This window comes from Littorina saxatilis, linkage group LG17, assembly GCF_037325665.1.
Source record: "Littorina saxatilis isolate snail1 linkage group LG17, US_GU_Lsax_2.0, whole genome shotgun sequence".
Taxonomy (NCBI): domain Eukaryota; kingdom Metazoa; phylum Mollusca; class Gastropoda; order Littorinimorpha; family Littorinidae; genus Littorina; species Littorina saxatilis.
In genome coordinates this window covers 5,274,076-5,290,950 of record NC_090261.1, presented here as the reverse complement: position 1 = coordinate 5,290,950, position 16,875 = coordinate 5,274,076, and the positions used below count along the sequence as shown (strand labels likewise).

At 41.1% G+C, this 16,875-nt stretch overlaps 1 protein-coding gene across 1 annotated transcript in view; it reads left to right on the top strand.

Annotated features, from left to right (window-relative positions):
- The first annotated feature begins 2,514 nt into the window (after positions 1–2,514).
- Positions 2,515–16,875, top strand: part of LOC138951715 (calmodulin-like) — a 34,278-nt gene continuing 19,917 nt past the window's right edge. Inside the window, exon 1 of the mRNA XM_070323278.1 lies at positions 2,515–3,903. Within this exon, the coding sequence (XP_070179379.1) occupies positions 3,886–3,903 (18 nt within the window). The 5' untranslated portion in view covers positions 2,515–3,885. The remainder of the gene's footprint in view (positions 3,904–16,875) is intronic.

The following is a 16,875-nucleotide window of genomic DNA, read 5'->3' as shown; positions in this document are numbered from 1 at the left end:
TGCTGTGAGCGATGTCAGTTCACGTCGTCAGTCTCGTTAGCTTCTGACATGACAGGAAGATTAATCTCTAAACGAGGATAGCAGCTTCGCCGCAGTGCTGACATTATGAACACGTTTAAAGAGAATACGACCACACAAAAAAAGAAATCTTGATGTTTTCATGGTTTTTTTTAATCTATTTCTGTATTTTATGTATGTATTTATATATTTAATTGTATGTCATTGTTTATGCATTCATTGATTTTTTAATTATGAAACATAATTAATTTTTTAATTCTGTTTATCTAATGTCGTATTAGGGCGATATCAAGTTGAAGAGGCAGGTTTTTGTAAAGCCCGTTGATAAATTGACCCCGAAGTCGACTTTGTGAAGTCTTTTCACCGAAAACTCAATGCTAAAGCTTTGTGCGGCCAGTTTGTAAACTTGGCGTAGCAGATTGTGTGTTACCCCCCTCGGGTTAATTAGGCGGAAGAATTTACCCGATGCTCCCCAGCATGTCGTAAGAGGCGACTAACGGATTCTGTTTCTCCTTTTACCTTTGTTAAGTGTTTCTTCTATAGAATATAGTCAATTTTTGTAAAGATTTTAGTCAAGCAGTATGTAAGAAATGTTAAGTCCTTTGTACTGGAAACTTGCATTCTCCCAGTAAGGTAATATATTGTACTACGTTGCAAGCCCCTGGAGCAAATTTTTGATTAGTGCTTTTGTGAACAAGAAACAATTGACAAGTGGCTCTATCCCATCTCCCCCCTTTCCCCGTCGCGATATAACCTTCGTGGTTGAAAACGACGTTAAGCACCAAATAAAGAAAGAAAGAAAGATTGTGTGTTGCGGAAAGCAGGGAGTAGAGTAAGACTAAGTGAAGAGACAGAGGAGTGGAGTTATTGGCTGTAATTGACCACAGGTGGCAGCAAGGCACTAGCAGTGTCATCTTGAACACACGGCCAGTACCGTGTAACTGGCCTTGATACGGAACGATCCAAGGGGGGCAATCTCAGTCATCTGAAAGAGGGAAATCCAAACGCAATCCGCTTTGTTCGATTTTATGGGCTTGGACGATAGAGAAAAATAAGAAAAGAAAAAGCTGGAGTCCAGTCTGGACGAAACTGCTATCAAGAATGCAGAATTGATTTTTTCTGAGTTTTTTTTGCCGTAAGCGCCGTGTCGAGCTAAAACTGAAGTTGCGGCACAATTTCGCTTCTCGCACATCTGATGCTTGTTGACATGCATCAACGAAGGGGCCTCACTCTGGAAGAGTTTCCTGCTCCGATAAACATGGCGCTTACGGCAACAACAAAAAACTCAGAAAAAATCAATTCTGCGTTCTTGATAGCAGTTTCGTCCAGACTGGACTCCAGCTTTTGCTTTTCTTATTTTTCTCTATCGTCCAAGCCCATAAAATCGAACAATGCGGATTGCGTTTGGATTTCCCTCTTTCAGATGACTGAGATTGCCCCCCTTGGATCGTTCCGTATCAAGGCCATGCTAGCAGTGTGTGCGTGATGACGATGTTTTGTTGTCGTGCCAATGGCCAAGTCTAGCGCCAGGCTTACAGTGACCAGGGGAGGGAAGCGCTGTGACCAGATACACCTGAACTCGTGCCAGCCGCACTGGCCCTGCCCGCCACTCACTGTTCCACTGGGACACTGGGCCTGGCTTCAAACCACGATGTTACACTCAACCTCCTCTCTCTCTCTCTCTCTCTCTCTCTCTCTCTCTCTCTCTCTCTCTCTCTCTCTCTCTCTCTCTCTCTCTCTCTCTCTCTCTCTCTCTCTCTCTCTCTCTCTCTCTCTCTCTGCAACGTGTATATAGTCCTGTGAATAGTTTTTCTGTCTTTTTATTTTCATTGTTTTACTTTTATGTTTATCCTTTGTAATTGTTTTACGTTTGTATATATATGTATATACGATTAGAGTAGTCCCTCTGGGCGAGGGCTGGTTGAAAAGAAGCTCGTTTATATTGCTTATGCCACAACCCTCGTAAAATAAAATTTGATTTGATTTGATTTGATCTCTCTCAGACAGGCGCAATAGCCTAGTAGTAGGGACGTCGGCCTTCCATGTGGAGGGTTCGGGGTTCGAAGCCGAGTTGCGCCCACAGAGATATAGAATATTCTATATCTCTGTGGTTGCGCCTGGAGGAAAAAGGGTGGCGATTTTTGTTTTAAATCTCCTAGGTCCATTTATGTGCAGACCTGCTAGTGCCTTACTCCCCCCCCCCCCCCCCCCCCCCATTTCGTGTGTACACGCAAGCACAACTGATTACTAAATAGAAATTGAGAAGATCCTGTGATCCACTGTTTGATGGGTCAAGGATACACGACAATACCCTGCATGTATATCCCAAACACGGTGTATGACTGCGCATGCCAACAATGGCGAGGAAAAAACCCCGGGCACTACACATAAAATCCCACGAGTGTACGTGGGAGTTGCAGGTTCACGAACGCAGGAGCAGAAGAAGACTCAACCTCAAAGTCCGACGTTAGCTGAAAGTGTGGAATGCGTGTCTGTGACTGTCAAGATAGAAAGAGTTTTGGTTCATCCATCGATCCGTGCTTTAACTTTCAGCTGACGTTGGAAGTCGAGGTTCATTGTCGCTGTCTTGATTTGAAAGTGTGAAATTTTCCGTGCAGCACCTGCTATTCACACTGGTGGCCTGACAGTCACGCAACAATAAAGAAACATTCCACCGCATTATACATTTATACCCCAGTGTTTCTGCCAGTGGTGTCCAATTTGTGTGCTAATTATTGGGACGGAGAGTCCGCAGCACTTACAGAACGGCAAGGGATCAGTGATGAAGACTGAGAAGGGTGAATTGCGACAGTCCTTGTGTAGCCACCGGATGGCAAGCATATCTTCAAACCATCTCTTGTTGACCGTCTTTTGACTTGAAAACACCCAGAAAGGAATTGAATCGAAAAGAAGCGTAAAGAGAAGAAAAAATATCACTGGACTCAAGAACTCGCTGTGCGGCGTTGTGCGTGGGGTGTGATTGAACGAAGATCACCAAACTGCACTTTGGCAGCTGTCAATACATTTAAAGTCGCATGCTCATTCGCAAAAACTGGCCGGGAAGCAAAGACAACGTACGTGGGAGCGGTTTACAAGGCAGTGTCGGCGACTCTGACGCGCAGCCAGTTTCAGCTAGCTGTCTCTGGTCATTGTTCTTCCGTGGACGTAAAATATAGCTCCGCGGGCAAGGGATCGAGATTCCGAACAGACGCATGAAGTTGGGTGATATGTCAAACGTAACGCACTATTCGGAACCATTCCTTGCTGTTCTCTGCACTGACAGAAACAGAAAACATTGACGTCTTGAATGTTCCTCGGGGGAAATGTCGCCTTGGTACCGCCGGTGTTACGTCACAGAGTGACCCCCTCCTCTTCTCAGTGCCGGTCACATCTTGCAACTCCTTATTCTTTGTCACTGGGAAACGTGCAAGGTTGTGCTGGAGAGGACGAAACATTTGACAAACTTGCACTGACAATGCGTAGACGTGTGTGAACTGAATAAACTAAATCGATGACTGGAGAGAAGAAGTCAACAGGACAGAGCCACTTTGTGGATGATTCACTGGAACCCTGAGAGTGATTATACTGGATGTCAGCGGAAGTGTTAGAAAACCTGTCTTGAGGAAACAAAAATCAACAAACAAGTTTTTTGCTGGTCGTGTTTGTGTTTTATGTTTGAAATCAGTCAGCGGCCGCTGTGTTGAAGGAAGGGGGTAAACTGCTGTAAGTTACACTGGCTGGAAATTGGAAGTGACGACGAGTTGCAGACACTATTCCTTATCGGATCTGTTCATTGCCAAAGGGTTTAACTAGCCAAGTGCACCATTCCAGGGACTGAGTAATACCATTACTGCTCTGCCAGCAGACATGGACACTGAACAGTCGGTAAGATCAACACCCGACCCTGATCTCTATCTGTCTGTCTGTCTGTCTGTCTGTCTATCTGTCTGTCTGTCTGTCTGTCTCCCTCTCTCTCTCTCTCTTTCTCTCTCTTTCTTTCTCTCTTTCTTTCTCTCTCTTAGTAAACCAGTCTCAATGGCTTGACAAAACTGAATCGCTTGGTATTATTCAACTTATACAAGAGCCCACAAGACCACAAACTCATCACGTGCACTTGGTCGTGTAAACGACCAAAGGTAATGTCAAAAGGTCATACCTATATCACGGATAATGTTTAAAAAAAATTGACATCAAGTCTGCGTTTTTCCTTGACTTAAGTTTGGCAAATTTCCAATTGGTGTCAAATTGTGTTGATCTTGAAGAAGCTGCATTGTTATTTGTCAGAACATTATTATCTGTTGTTGACAGACATGCTCCAATCCGCAGGAAAAGAGTTAAATTTTCGACTGTACCGAACTGGATGACAGGTGAAATTAAAGATGCTATGTTAGTTCGAGATTTTCTAAAAAAAAAATTAAACAGTTTGAACTCTACAAAAAAAAATGCGAAACAAAATTTCTGGATTGGTGAAACTTGCAAAAAAGAAATATTTTCAAAATCTTATAATCGATAAAAATGACATAATTATTATATGTCAAATTTGGCGTGCAATGAATGAACTGACTAGTAAATCACGCAAAGCCCCATCCTGTATTAATCCTAATATAACTGCTGATGATTGTAATAGTTACTTTCTGTCCATGACCGACAATGTTCTTGATTCCTCAGCCAGTTCTGATCAGATTGGCTATAAGGTGCCTGAAGTACTCAGTCAATTTTGTAATGAGAAACTTTTGCCATCTGACTCGTTTGATATACCTGTAATCACGGTCGTTGAAGTTGGTGCACTAATTTCTAAACTAAATAACAAAAAGACAATGGACACAAACAATCTTAATTCACAAATTGTAAAAATGTCACTTCCTTATATTGTAAACAGTTTAACCCATGTATACAATCTCTCTATCAGGAAGAATGTCTTCCCATCAGTGTTTAAAACGGCTAAAGTTATTCCAATACCAAAGTCAAAAGACACCGATAGCCTTGACAACTACAGACCGATATCTATTCTCTCTATACTGTCTAAACCCCTGGAAAAGCATATACACTCCCATCTCCTTAAATATGCTGAAGAAAACAATATTTTTAATCCTTATCAATCAGGTTTTCGTCCTAAACATTCATGTCATACTGCCCTTACCCGGCTCTGTGATACCTGGCTAAAAGCAATAAACAATCGTGATATGGTTGGAGGGGTATTCCTTGATCTCAGGAAAGCATTTGACTTAGTTGATCACGCTATTTTGTTAGACAAATTACTTATTTACCTGCAAAATAGCTCATCTGTGTCCTTTTTTACATCATATCTGTCAGATACGAAACAAGCAGTCTACCTAAACGGTTCATATTCATCACAAGGCACTGTAAAATGTGGAGTCCCACAAGGTTCTATCCTTGGTCCCTTACTGTTTGGACTATACATTAATAATGATTTAATTTACCATTACACCTCAAACAAGAAAATGCTGAATTTAATCTTTTTGCGGATGACTCAACACTTCACAGCAGTAATACAGATATAAATCTCATAAGAAAAGTACTCCAAGAAAGTATAGCAAATATTAATGATTGGTGTAATTGTAACAGAATGGCACTGCATCCTAAGAAAACAAAAAGCATGTTAATAACCACAAGACAAAAACATCAGCGACAGCCTCTGAGCCTTGATCTTATGCATGGTACAGTTAGCATTGCTCAAGGCCATTAACACCGTGTGCTTGGAGTTGTAATTGATGATGAACTTAACTGGCGCTCTCAAATTGATACAGTTTATAAACGAGCGGTAGCGTATAATTCAAAAGCCTCGCTCTACCAGGAGGACGCTCAAACAGGTCTTGGATGTATGAAGGTGTTTCATGGTTGTACATTTTGAACATGAAAACACTAGCATTTAAAAAGAACTGCTGTTGTAGCGGAAGAATGTTCAGTTGAGTGTATTTTTCTTGAGTAGTCATATTGGGATCTCGGTTTAATAACTTTACACCTCTCTTGTGAAGTGTGTTTATTTTCTTTATATGAACATCACTGGCATTGCACCAGACAGTAGATGCATAGCAAATGTGAGAGAGACAGTGTGCGTGGAAAAAAACATGTTGAGGGCATCCATAGAAACAACGCACCAGAGCTTGTTAAGTAAGAAAAGGTTCCTAGATTTTAACTCCAGCTGAGCGTGCATGGAATGGAATACAGTGACACACACACACACACACACACACACACACAGAAAAAGCTGTGGCGGAGGGGGGGAATGAAGCAGAAAAAGCACCCATCAAAAACTAACAACAGTAATTGCTTTATATTAACCCATGAACATGATGGTGGAATAAGGTGTCGGCGCGGAAGCAGTTGGAAGTAGAGAGAGAAAGAAGAGCACGAGGGCCTGGGAAGAAGTTAGCGCCACTCAGGGCAATCAACAGTACGCCATACCTGTAAGTATGCAGGGCCCGGCACGAACATGGCCCTATCGTGTTTATCTCCACACAACTCATAAAACCATCCCCATTATCTTAGCCAGTGGCACTAGTTTCTGGGCGTGTATTAATCTCAAAAACACTAACAGTTAACCCCCCTGGCTCACTTGTAAACAGGCTTCAAAGTCATCGGTGTCGCGTAGAAATCAGTCCACCGGCGGTACTTGAGAATTGGCCTAGAAAACAGGAACTTGGTTAGGTCATGCCAGAAGCCATCGTTAGTGTACTCTCGGAGTCTGAGTTGTTATCTTTAAGACAGACATAAGAGAAGAGAGCAGTCTAATACTGAGGAGGGAGCTAATTTGAGAGAGAGAGAGAGAGAGAGAGATATATATAAAGAGAGAGAGAGAGAGAGAGAGGACGGCTACGCAAGATAATAACAAATCGCGTAAGGCGAAAATACAACATTTTGTCAAGCTCAGTCGAACTCACAGAATGAAACTGAACGCATTGCATTATTTCCGCAAGACCGTACACTCGTACACCGCTCGTGGCAAAGGCAGTGAAATTAACAATCCAGAAAAGCGCGGTAGCAGTTGCGCTGAGGAGGATAGCACGCTTTTCTATATCTCTATTCTTTTTAACTCTCTGAACGTGTTTTTAATCCAAACATATCATATCTATATGTTTTTGGAATAAATCGATTTCGGAAATTTTATTTTAATCATAATTTTTATATTTTTAATTTTCAGAGCTTGTTTTTAATCCAAATATAACATATTTATATGTTTTTGGAATCATAAAATGATGAAGAATACGATAAACGTAATTTTGGGTCGTTTTATAAAAAAATAAATTTAATTATAATTTTCAGATTTTTAATGACCAAAGTCATTAATTATTTTTTAAGCCTCCAAGCTGAAATGCAATACCAAAGTCCGGCCTTCGTCGAAGATTGCATGGCCAAAATGTCAATCAATTTGATTGAAAAATGAGGGTGTGACAGTGCCGCCTCAACTTTTACAAAATGCCGGATATGACGTCATCAGAGACATTTATCGAAAAAATGAAAAAAACATCTGCGGATATCATACCCAGGAACTCTCATGAAAAATGTCATAAAGATCGGTCCCGTAGTTTACTCTGAATCGCTCCACACACACACACACACACACAGACACACACACACACACACACACACACACACACACACACACACACACACACATACACCACGACCCTCGTCTCGATTCTCCCCTCTATGTTAAAACATTTAGTCAAAACTTGACTAAATGTAAAAAAGATTGTCGACGCACAGCCGTTGCGGTTTGTAAAAAGAATACCGCGCACAGTCAAAACTCGGTGGACAGATGTGGCTGCCGGAGCCAGAGACCAAAGGGGAATTAATTAGAGGCGGAAGTAAATTAACAGACAGACAGACAGACAGAGAGACGGGGGAGGTGGAATACACAATCTGCAGGATAAGATGTGATTACGGCAAAAGCACGTCATGATAATTATCTGCATGCAGCTGGTGCAACCATAACCGAGACTCCGGCATTAGTTAAGATACAGGACAGACCTGTGTACTCAAATCTTCATCTTGAAAGAACTTGCAATTATTATGCCTTCACTTTCTGGCAGATATGCGACAGGGAAAAGTTTATTTAACGGAACGTGCAATTGCGGAACATGAATCCCAGAGTTTTGCAACTAACCCCATGACATGTTGAATAAAAGCAGGGGTTTCAAAGCTCTTGCATGATCTTGCATATATATAGCCTCCACGTCCTAACCAACTGTTTGCCACCAGCAGTTATACGAGAGGAGGGGCAAGCAAGTAACTTGGAACATTGGACATTAACGGTCTTTAAAGATGTCCGTGGATAATCTTAACATGTCAACCTGTATCATTAAGATTTGTGTTTGGTTTTGTGAGAACGTACTTGACTCGCACAAGAACTTCTCTGCATGCAGCGAAAGCCAAGAGACAACCCACAAAGTTTAAAACGGGAGTAATTTGAGCCGATCAATAAAAAGTCAGGTCCATCGATCAAGCAAGAACACCACGTCGAGAACCCGACCCAAAGTCCATACTCATTTGATTCCCTGTCTCTGGGGTGTCCTCTATAAACTGGCCAGCGCGACAACCAAACGACTTTGCGGGGAATGGTATCTGGGCGCAGCGCACTAGGGGGAGAATTATCTTTCTCTTTTGTCGCCATCCCAGCATCCCTCGTGGTGCCTTGGTCTGCTCGGGGTTTTCATTTGTCTGTCTGCTGGAACACGCAATCAAGCCACCAGATCACCCGGCCTTCGCCAAAACCCATGCCTTTTTTCTTGGCACTACTACACGTCTTTACCGGACCTTGAGTGTATGGGCACAACGCTTCGGAACTTGGTTTTACCCCGCGAGTTAGTGGTTAGGAGCAGACTTCAGCATCAGACAGGCAAAAAGAAAGGATAATTTACATATAAAAACATTATAGCTGCAAGTCCAATCATGGAGATATTGCCAATTAAACGGGTGAACTTGTAACTTGTCCATTGCTGGCAATGTGGTAAATTTATCTGTTTTGATCTGATTCACAATCTAGAGACTTTTTAATATTCAAATGTTACCTCTCCTGACTCAATGCTTGAAACACACAACAGTATTTAAATTCCTTAAGTCTGATGACGGCTTCAACACGATTTAATTATATAGTCACCATGAACATAGCACAGAGAAGGCACAAAGGCGGCAGTAGGCATGGCTGAATACATCCTTAGGTTGAAGAAGCCGAATTCGTAATTGGACCGGAGGTCTGAGAGAATTTGTTCTCTTTGAGAACTTCAATCATATTTTCTCTTTGTGAACTGAAGTTTAGGTCATTTTGTAAGAAATCTACGTTCTCTTCAACTTTATTTTATTCAAGCTAGAACAACACGTATTTTATTTTTGATTGATATAAAAATTATGTACAACGAAAGTTGAGTCGTATAAGCATTGGTATCCGGTGCCTTTCTCGAAAAGTCATTCATAAAAAACTTCCAACTCACCACAGCAAGCACCCAGGATGTTGTTTTTTGGTCTGTGGCCAAGTGGGAGGGGGGGGGGTGGTCTTATCCCATGTAAACAGCCTGGCCAGTTCTGAGACGGTTTTCCTGTTTTGAGTGTGTCTTCAAGGAACTGTGGTGATACATTTTCCTATATGTTGGTCCTTTAGTTGTGTATCCCTGGAGTCCTTTAACCCTGTCCTTACAACGGCATTGCCTGTTTTACTATATGTTGGTCCTTTAGTTGTGTATCCCTGGAGTCCTTTAACCCTGTCCTTACAACGGCATTGCCTGTTTTAAGCACCCCATGCCGGATGGTGTCCCTCCGTCCGTCTGTCAGTGTGTCAGTCTTTGTGTCTGTCGGTCTGTCTCTGTCTGGCTCTGCCTCTTGGTCTGTCTGTCCTTCCCTCCCTCTAATCCTCCCTCTTATCTCTCCCTCTGTCTGTCTGTCTGTCTGTCTCCCCCTCTCTCTGCCTGTCTCCGTCTGTCTGTCTGTCTGTCCCCCTCTCTCTCTCCTTGTCATCGACGACTTTGCGCAGGCAATGTGGAAGAGAGAGGCATCCGGAGGGGGGGGGGGGGGGAGGGCGAGAGAGCCTGGCAGACAGACAAACAAACAGACAGGCAGAAAAAAGATTGAGATGGGGAAGGAGAAGAGATAGAGAGAGACAGATAGACAGAGACACAGACAGATAGAAACAGACAGACAGAGAGAGGAAATCAGTTTATTCTGTGTGCCTCGGGTATTGGCAAGAATCCAGAGAAACATCGTTATATTAACATTTCAAAGAATTATTTACACAAGCAAAACGAACACTTAAAACATCTGCTAAACAAAAACTCATATCTCCTGGCACAATCTGGAAATGTCCTGTAGACATTAGCAAGACTTCAAAGATTTGTATTAATGCGTTGCTAGAGCTTAGTGCAAAATAAGCGACAGATTTAACCTTGATTGCAAGCTTGCATGTTTGTTTGGTGGGTTTTTTGTGTGTGTTTTTTTATGTCTATAATCTTTAATGCACAAAAATACCCCGTGTTCTAACCCTCCAACCAACCTCCACCCTACCCATTTCCTTTTCCTTATATTATGTCTTTTCTCTGTTCCGACCGTGGATGTTCAGAAAGTTTATTCCAAGCTGGCTGCAGCAGCTAAACGATTATTTCCTCTGATTAAGGCTCTTTATTGCCCAAAATATATCAGTGATTATTTCAGTGATAATCTCACCCATACTTCAACTAAGGCGGACGGCGGGCGAGACTGCTGTTCCAAGCTCTCTCCTTCTCTGTCAGACAGTCTGTCTGTGCGCCTGACTGTATGTCTGTCTGTATCTGTGTCTGTCTGTCTGTCTGTGTCTGTCTGTCTGTCTCTGTCTGTCTGTCTGTCTCTCTCTCTCTTTCTCTCTCTCTCTCTCTCTCTCTCTCTCTCTCTCCCTCTCTCTCTCTCTCCCTCTCTCTCTCCCTCTCTCTCTCCCTCCCTCTCTCTCTCTCTCTCTCTCTCTCTCTCTCTCTCTCTCTCTCTCTCTCTCTCGCTCTCTCTCTCTCTCTCTGTCTCTCTCTCTCTGTCTGTCTCTCTCTCTCTCCCTTTCTCTCTCTCCCTCCCTCTCTCTCTCTCTCTCTCTCTCTCTCTCTCTCTCTCTCTCTCTCTCTCTCTCTCTCTCTCTCTCTCTCTCTCTCTCTCTCTCTCTCTCTCTCTCTCTCTCTCCTTCTTTCTCTCTTTCACCCCTTCTCTCTCTGTCCGTCTCTCTTTTTTACATTTAGTCAAGTTTTGACTAAACGTTTTAACATAGAGGGGGAATCGAGACGAGGGTTGTGGTGTATGTGTGTGTGTGTGTGTGTGTGTGTGTGTGTGTGTGTGTGTGTGTGTGTGTGTGTGTGTGTGTGTGTGTGTGTGTGTGTGTATAGAGCGATTCAGAGTAAACTACTGGACCGATCTTTATGAAATTTTACATAAGAGTTCCTGGGTATGATATCCCCGGACTTTTTTTTTCGTTTTTTTGATAAATGTCTTTGATGACGTCATATCCGGCTTTTTGTAAAAAGTTGAGGCGGCACTGTCACACCCTCATTTTTCAATAAAATTGATTGAAATTTTGGCCAAGCAATCTTCGACGAAGGCCGGATTTTGGTGTTGCATTTCAGCTGGGAGGCTTAAAAATTAATTAATGACTTTGGTCCTTAAAAATCGGAAAATAGTAATTAAAATTTGTTTTGTATAAAATGATCCAAAATTACGTTCATCTTATTCTTCATAATTTTCTGATTCCAAAAACATATAAATATGTTATATTTGGATTAAAAACAAGCTCTGAAAATTAAAAATATAAAAATTATGATTAAATTTAAATTTCCGAAATCGATTTAAAAACAATTTCTTGTTATACCTTGTCGATTCATGATTCCAAAAACATATATATATGATATGTTTGGATTAAAAACACGCTCAGAAAGTTAAAACGAAGAGAGGTACAGAAAAGCGTGCTATGCAGCACAGCGCAACCACTACCGCGCTAAACAGGCTCGTTAATGTCACTGCCTTTAGCACGAGCGGCGGACTACGGTCATTGTGAAAAAAATGCAGTGCGTTCAGTTTCATTCTGTGAGTTCCACAGCTTGACTAAATGTAGTAATTTCGCCTTACGCGACTTGTTCCTCTCTCTCTTTTACTTTGAGGACCCCTCCTCTACGCCAAAATACAGAGTCAGGGCTGTTGGTAACTAAACATTATTAATATTGGTAAGGTAACCATCAACACAGTCCTTTTGCCCCCTAAGGCCTATAACATTAGCAGGCAAATTAAACCATTAACTATTTTTAACCACACCGTACACTACAAAAAAAACCACCTCTTTCTTTAGCTCTCAAGTCATCACAAGTCATGGGAGTAGGGGAAAGGCTCCTAATATGGACCGGCTCCTAATATGGACCACCTCCTGTTCTGACAAACTAACGGCGCTAGAGTGCTCAAAACAATGTTATTCGCTTTATTCACCTCTTTAGATAAGTTGCACATGTCAAAACAGTTGCAGAAACACAAACCTCAAAACCGTTAGGCTTTTTCGCCTTTTTTTCACTTTTGGCAGCGTTCACTCTAAATTTGCCGCCCAAAGACGGACTCGTTTCTGTACACAGCCAAAGCTTTTATCACACAAAAATGGCTAAGGGAAAGTCGCCAATCCTGGAACAGTCGGCCAACTTGGAACACCTCAATATACGATCAACGGGGAACAATTCATGAACAATTGTTTTGCAGAAATGTCTAGTGACATTCCTTGATATTATTCCAGCAAGAAAAATGACTATCGCGGCAAAGCAAAAAAAATGGTACGTTTTTTAAACTTTTCTTCCTTTTTCTTCTTATTTCTACCGTCTACAATTCGTATTATTACTCTTTATCTATATACGTTCACATAAAATGTTGATTGCTGTGATAAACCTTCATAGATTTGCAATAATTTGAACGGAGAAAAAGATTTGAAACGTCACGTGTATCCAACAGAAAAACGTGAAATCCATGCAGGTGCCATGCGGCAATGATGGAACACATAAGAGAGGCAAACATGGAACAGTGTTCCAGCTTTGCCGCATTCTGTTCCATCTTGCCCTCATCAAACACTGCTGTTTATTCACGTATTCAATTCTCTTTTCAGTTTTGTTGTGTTTTTCCTTTCTATAAGTTTTATTGAATGATTGATTGATTTGTTTGACAGTATTATGAGACCCGAACGGCGGTGGTTACCAGAAGAAATGGGCTGCGCTTTGTCGGCAGTGAAAAACGGAGATATGGGTTTCCGCTGCGCATCAAGAGCATAATGGTGTTACTGTCACAACTCTTAAGTCATTTAGAAGGAAAAGAACAAGTTTGCAAAAGAAGAAGTAAAGTTCACAGGAAGACCTTCTACATTTAACACCAGAGATAGAACAAGAACTATTCAATAGCATTCTTGAAGCTGAAATAAATTTACCAACGTCACCCCCATCGTTGTTTTGTACACTGGACATGGAGTTTCTGGTCATTATGATTGCTTGGTTTCAGCAGCAAATGTAAGCCTACCTGCTGCTGATGTCCTGCAACGCACACCCACAAACTCGTCGAAGAGAACATCATGAAAAAAACCACTCTGAAATCATCACATCTTCTCCTTACAAGCAAAAGCTGGAGATTTCACTTGCAAAAAGGCGTGCAAGTCAACAGAAAAGAGGAAAGAATGAAGCTACAAAACCTTCTGCTCAGAGAATTAAGAGGGGAATATCTTCTGATCAGAGGAAAAACAAGTCGCGTAAGGCGAAAATACAATATTTAGTCAAGTAGCTGTCGAACTCACAGAATGAAACTGAACGCAATGCCATTTTTCAGCAAGACCGTATACTCGTAGCATCGTCAGTCCACCGCTCATGGCAAAGGCAGTGAAATTGACAAGAAGAGCGGGGTAGTAGTTGCGCTAAGAAGGATAGCACGCTTTTCTGTACCTCTCTTTGTTTTAACTTTCTGAGCGTGTTTTTAATCCAAACATATCATATCTATATGTTTTTGGAATCAGGAACCGACAAGGAATAAGATGAAAGTGTTTTTAAATTGATTTGGACAATTTAATTTTGATAATAATTTTTATATATTTAATTTTCAGAGCTTGTTTTTAATCCGAATATAACATATTTATATGTTTTTGGAATCAGCAAATGATGGAGAATAAGATAAACGTAAATTTGGATCGTTTTATAAATTTTTATTTTTTTTTACAATTTTCAGATTTTTAATGACCAAAGTCATTAATTAATTTTTAAGCCACCAAGCTGAAATGCAATACCGAAGTCCGGGCTTCGTCGAAGATTACTTGACCAAAATTTCAACCAATTTGGTTGAAAAATGAGGGCGTGACAGTGCCGCCTCAACTTTCACGAAAAGCCGGATATGACGTCATCAAAGACATTTATCAAAAAAATGAAAAAAACGTTCGGGGATTTCGTACCCAGGAACTCTCATGTCAAATTTCATAAAGATCGGTCCAGTAGTTTAGTCTGAATCGCTCTACACACACACACAGACACACACACACACACACGCACACACGCACACACGCACATACACCACGACCCTCGTTTCGATTCCCCCTCGATGTTAAAATATTTAGTCAAAACTTGACTAAATATAAAAAGGAGAACATTCTCGACGATGCGTTCTATCCTGGAGGAAAGCACTTGGTACTGCTTCATGTGTGGCACCAACTCCCCTGAGAACATGATACAGTGCCAGAAGTGCACACAGTGGGCACACGAGGACTGCGCTAACAGCAGCGGACAAAAGGACTTCGAAATCTGTACTCACCAATTTTTGTGTGTCTACAAAATCAGTTCTTAAATCTTAGTTATTTGCTTTGAGACTTTATGCGTAATGATTTTTACATTTAGTCAATTGGGCAGGTAGCCCTTTTATATCTATTTGTCAACAGAAGAGGGGTACAAATGAAGCTGCGAAATTTCGTGGTACTGCTTCATGTGTGGCACCAACTCCCCTGAGAATATGTTATAGTGCTAGAAGTGCACACAGTAATCACACGACGACTGCGCTGACAGTAGGACTAGGAGACAAAGGACATCGGTTCTTTGCCTATTTTTTCCTTTTTTAAGGTTTTGTTTCTCAGTCCTTTTAAGACCTAGCCCTTATTTATCTTTGTGTTTTACACTTACGGCTTAAATTGTTATCCGATTTGTTATTTCCTTGGTAAAAATCAAAATATGATGTTGAAAAAAGACATTTAAATAAAATGGCTTAATCAAAATGTTATGACGTATTTATTTATCTTGTGTGTGTGGCAATGTGTGCTTGTTTGTGTGTGAATGAGAGTGTGTGGGTGTATATGTGTGTGTGAGAGACACAGACAGAGCTGGAAAGAGAGTCAGGGCGTGTTTGTATGTGTTTCGAGTTTGACAACACAGTGTTCCACTTTACACACCCATGCGTCCAACCTGGAACAAATGCAAACATTTTTATTATGATCAGTCTGATGAGTTGCGTGACTTTTATTTTATTTTATGGGGTTCGTTTGTTTACTGATATAGTCTAGTATGTGACAATATAAAGAACGCTTTGCAATATCCATTTTGTTGTCTGGTACGGCTGTTTCTCCTTAACTGTAAGTTGTATCATGTTATTTTGATGTATATGGGGCTTTTTACAGTGATTCGCGAAGGCCGCTTCACTGGTCCATATTGGGCGCCCAGGCTCCTAATATGGACCATTTGTGATTTTTTTCTGTATTTAATTTTTGCTGAATGTCTATCAAAGCTATTTCACTCTTATCAGGCCTAACGGTTAAACTAAGAAAGAAGGACTACCAACCACAAAATGAAACTTCTTCGCAAGAAAACAAGCTAGTTATCAGCAATAAACAACAAGTCGCGTAAAGCGAAAATACTACATTTAGTCAAGCTGTGGACCCCCCGCAGGTTAGGGGGAGTCCCATATTGGTTGGGACGATAAAGAATTTACCCGATGCTCCCCAGCATGTCGTAAGAGACGACTAACGGATTGTGTTTCTCCTTTTACCCTTGTTAAGTGTTTCTTGTATAGAATATAGTCAAGTTTTGTAAAGATTTTAGTCAAGCAGTTTGTAAGAAATGTTAAGTCCTTTGTACTGGAAACTTGCATTCTCCCAGTAAGGTAATATATTGTACTACGTTGCAAGCCACTGGAGCAAATTTTTTATTAGTGTTTTTGTGAACAAGAAACAATTGACAAGTGGCTCTATCCCATCTCCCCCCTTCCCCCGTCGCGATATAACCTTCGTGGTTGAAAACGACATTAAACACCAAATAAAGAAAAGTCAAGCTGTGGAACTCACAGAATGAAACTGAACGCACTGCATTGTTTAACCATGACCGTAGTCCGCCGCTCGTGCAAAACGCAGTGAAACTGACGAGCCTGTTTAGCGCGGTAGTGGTTTCGCTGTGCTGAATAGAACGCTTTACTGCACCTCTCTTCGTTTGAACTTTCTGAGCGTGTTTTTAATCCAAACATGTCATATCTATATGTCTTTGGAATCAGGAACCGACAAGGAATAAGATGGAATTGTTTTAAATCGATTTCGGAAATTTAATTTTAATCATAATTTTTATATTTTTAATTGTTAGAGCTTGTTTTTAATCCAAATATAACATATTAAATATGTTTTTGGAATCAGAAAATGATGAAGAATAAGATGAACGTAGTTTTGGATCGTTTTATACAAAAATTATTTTAATTACAATTTTCAGATTTTTAATGACCAAAGTCATCAATTGATTTTTAAGCCTCCAAGCTGAAATGCAATACCAAAGTCCGGCCTTCGTCGAAGATTGCTTGGCCAACATTTCAATCAATTTGATTGAAAAATGAGGGTGTGACAGTGCCGCCTCAACTTTTACAAAAAGC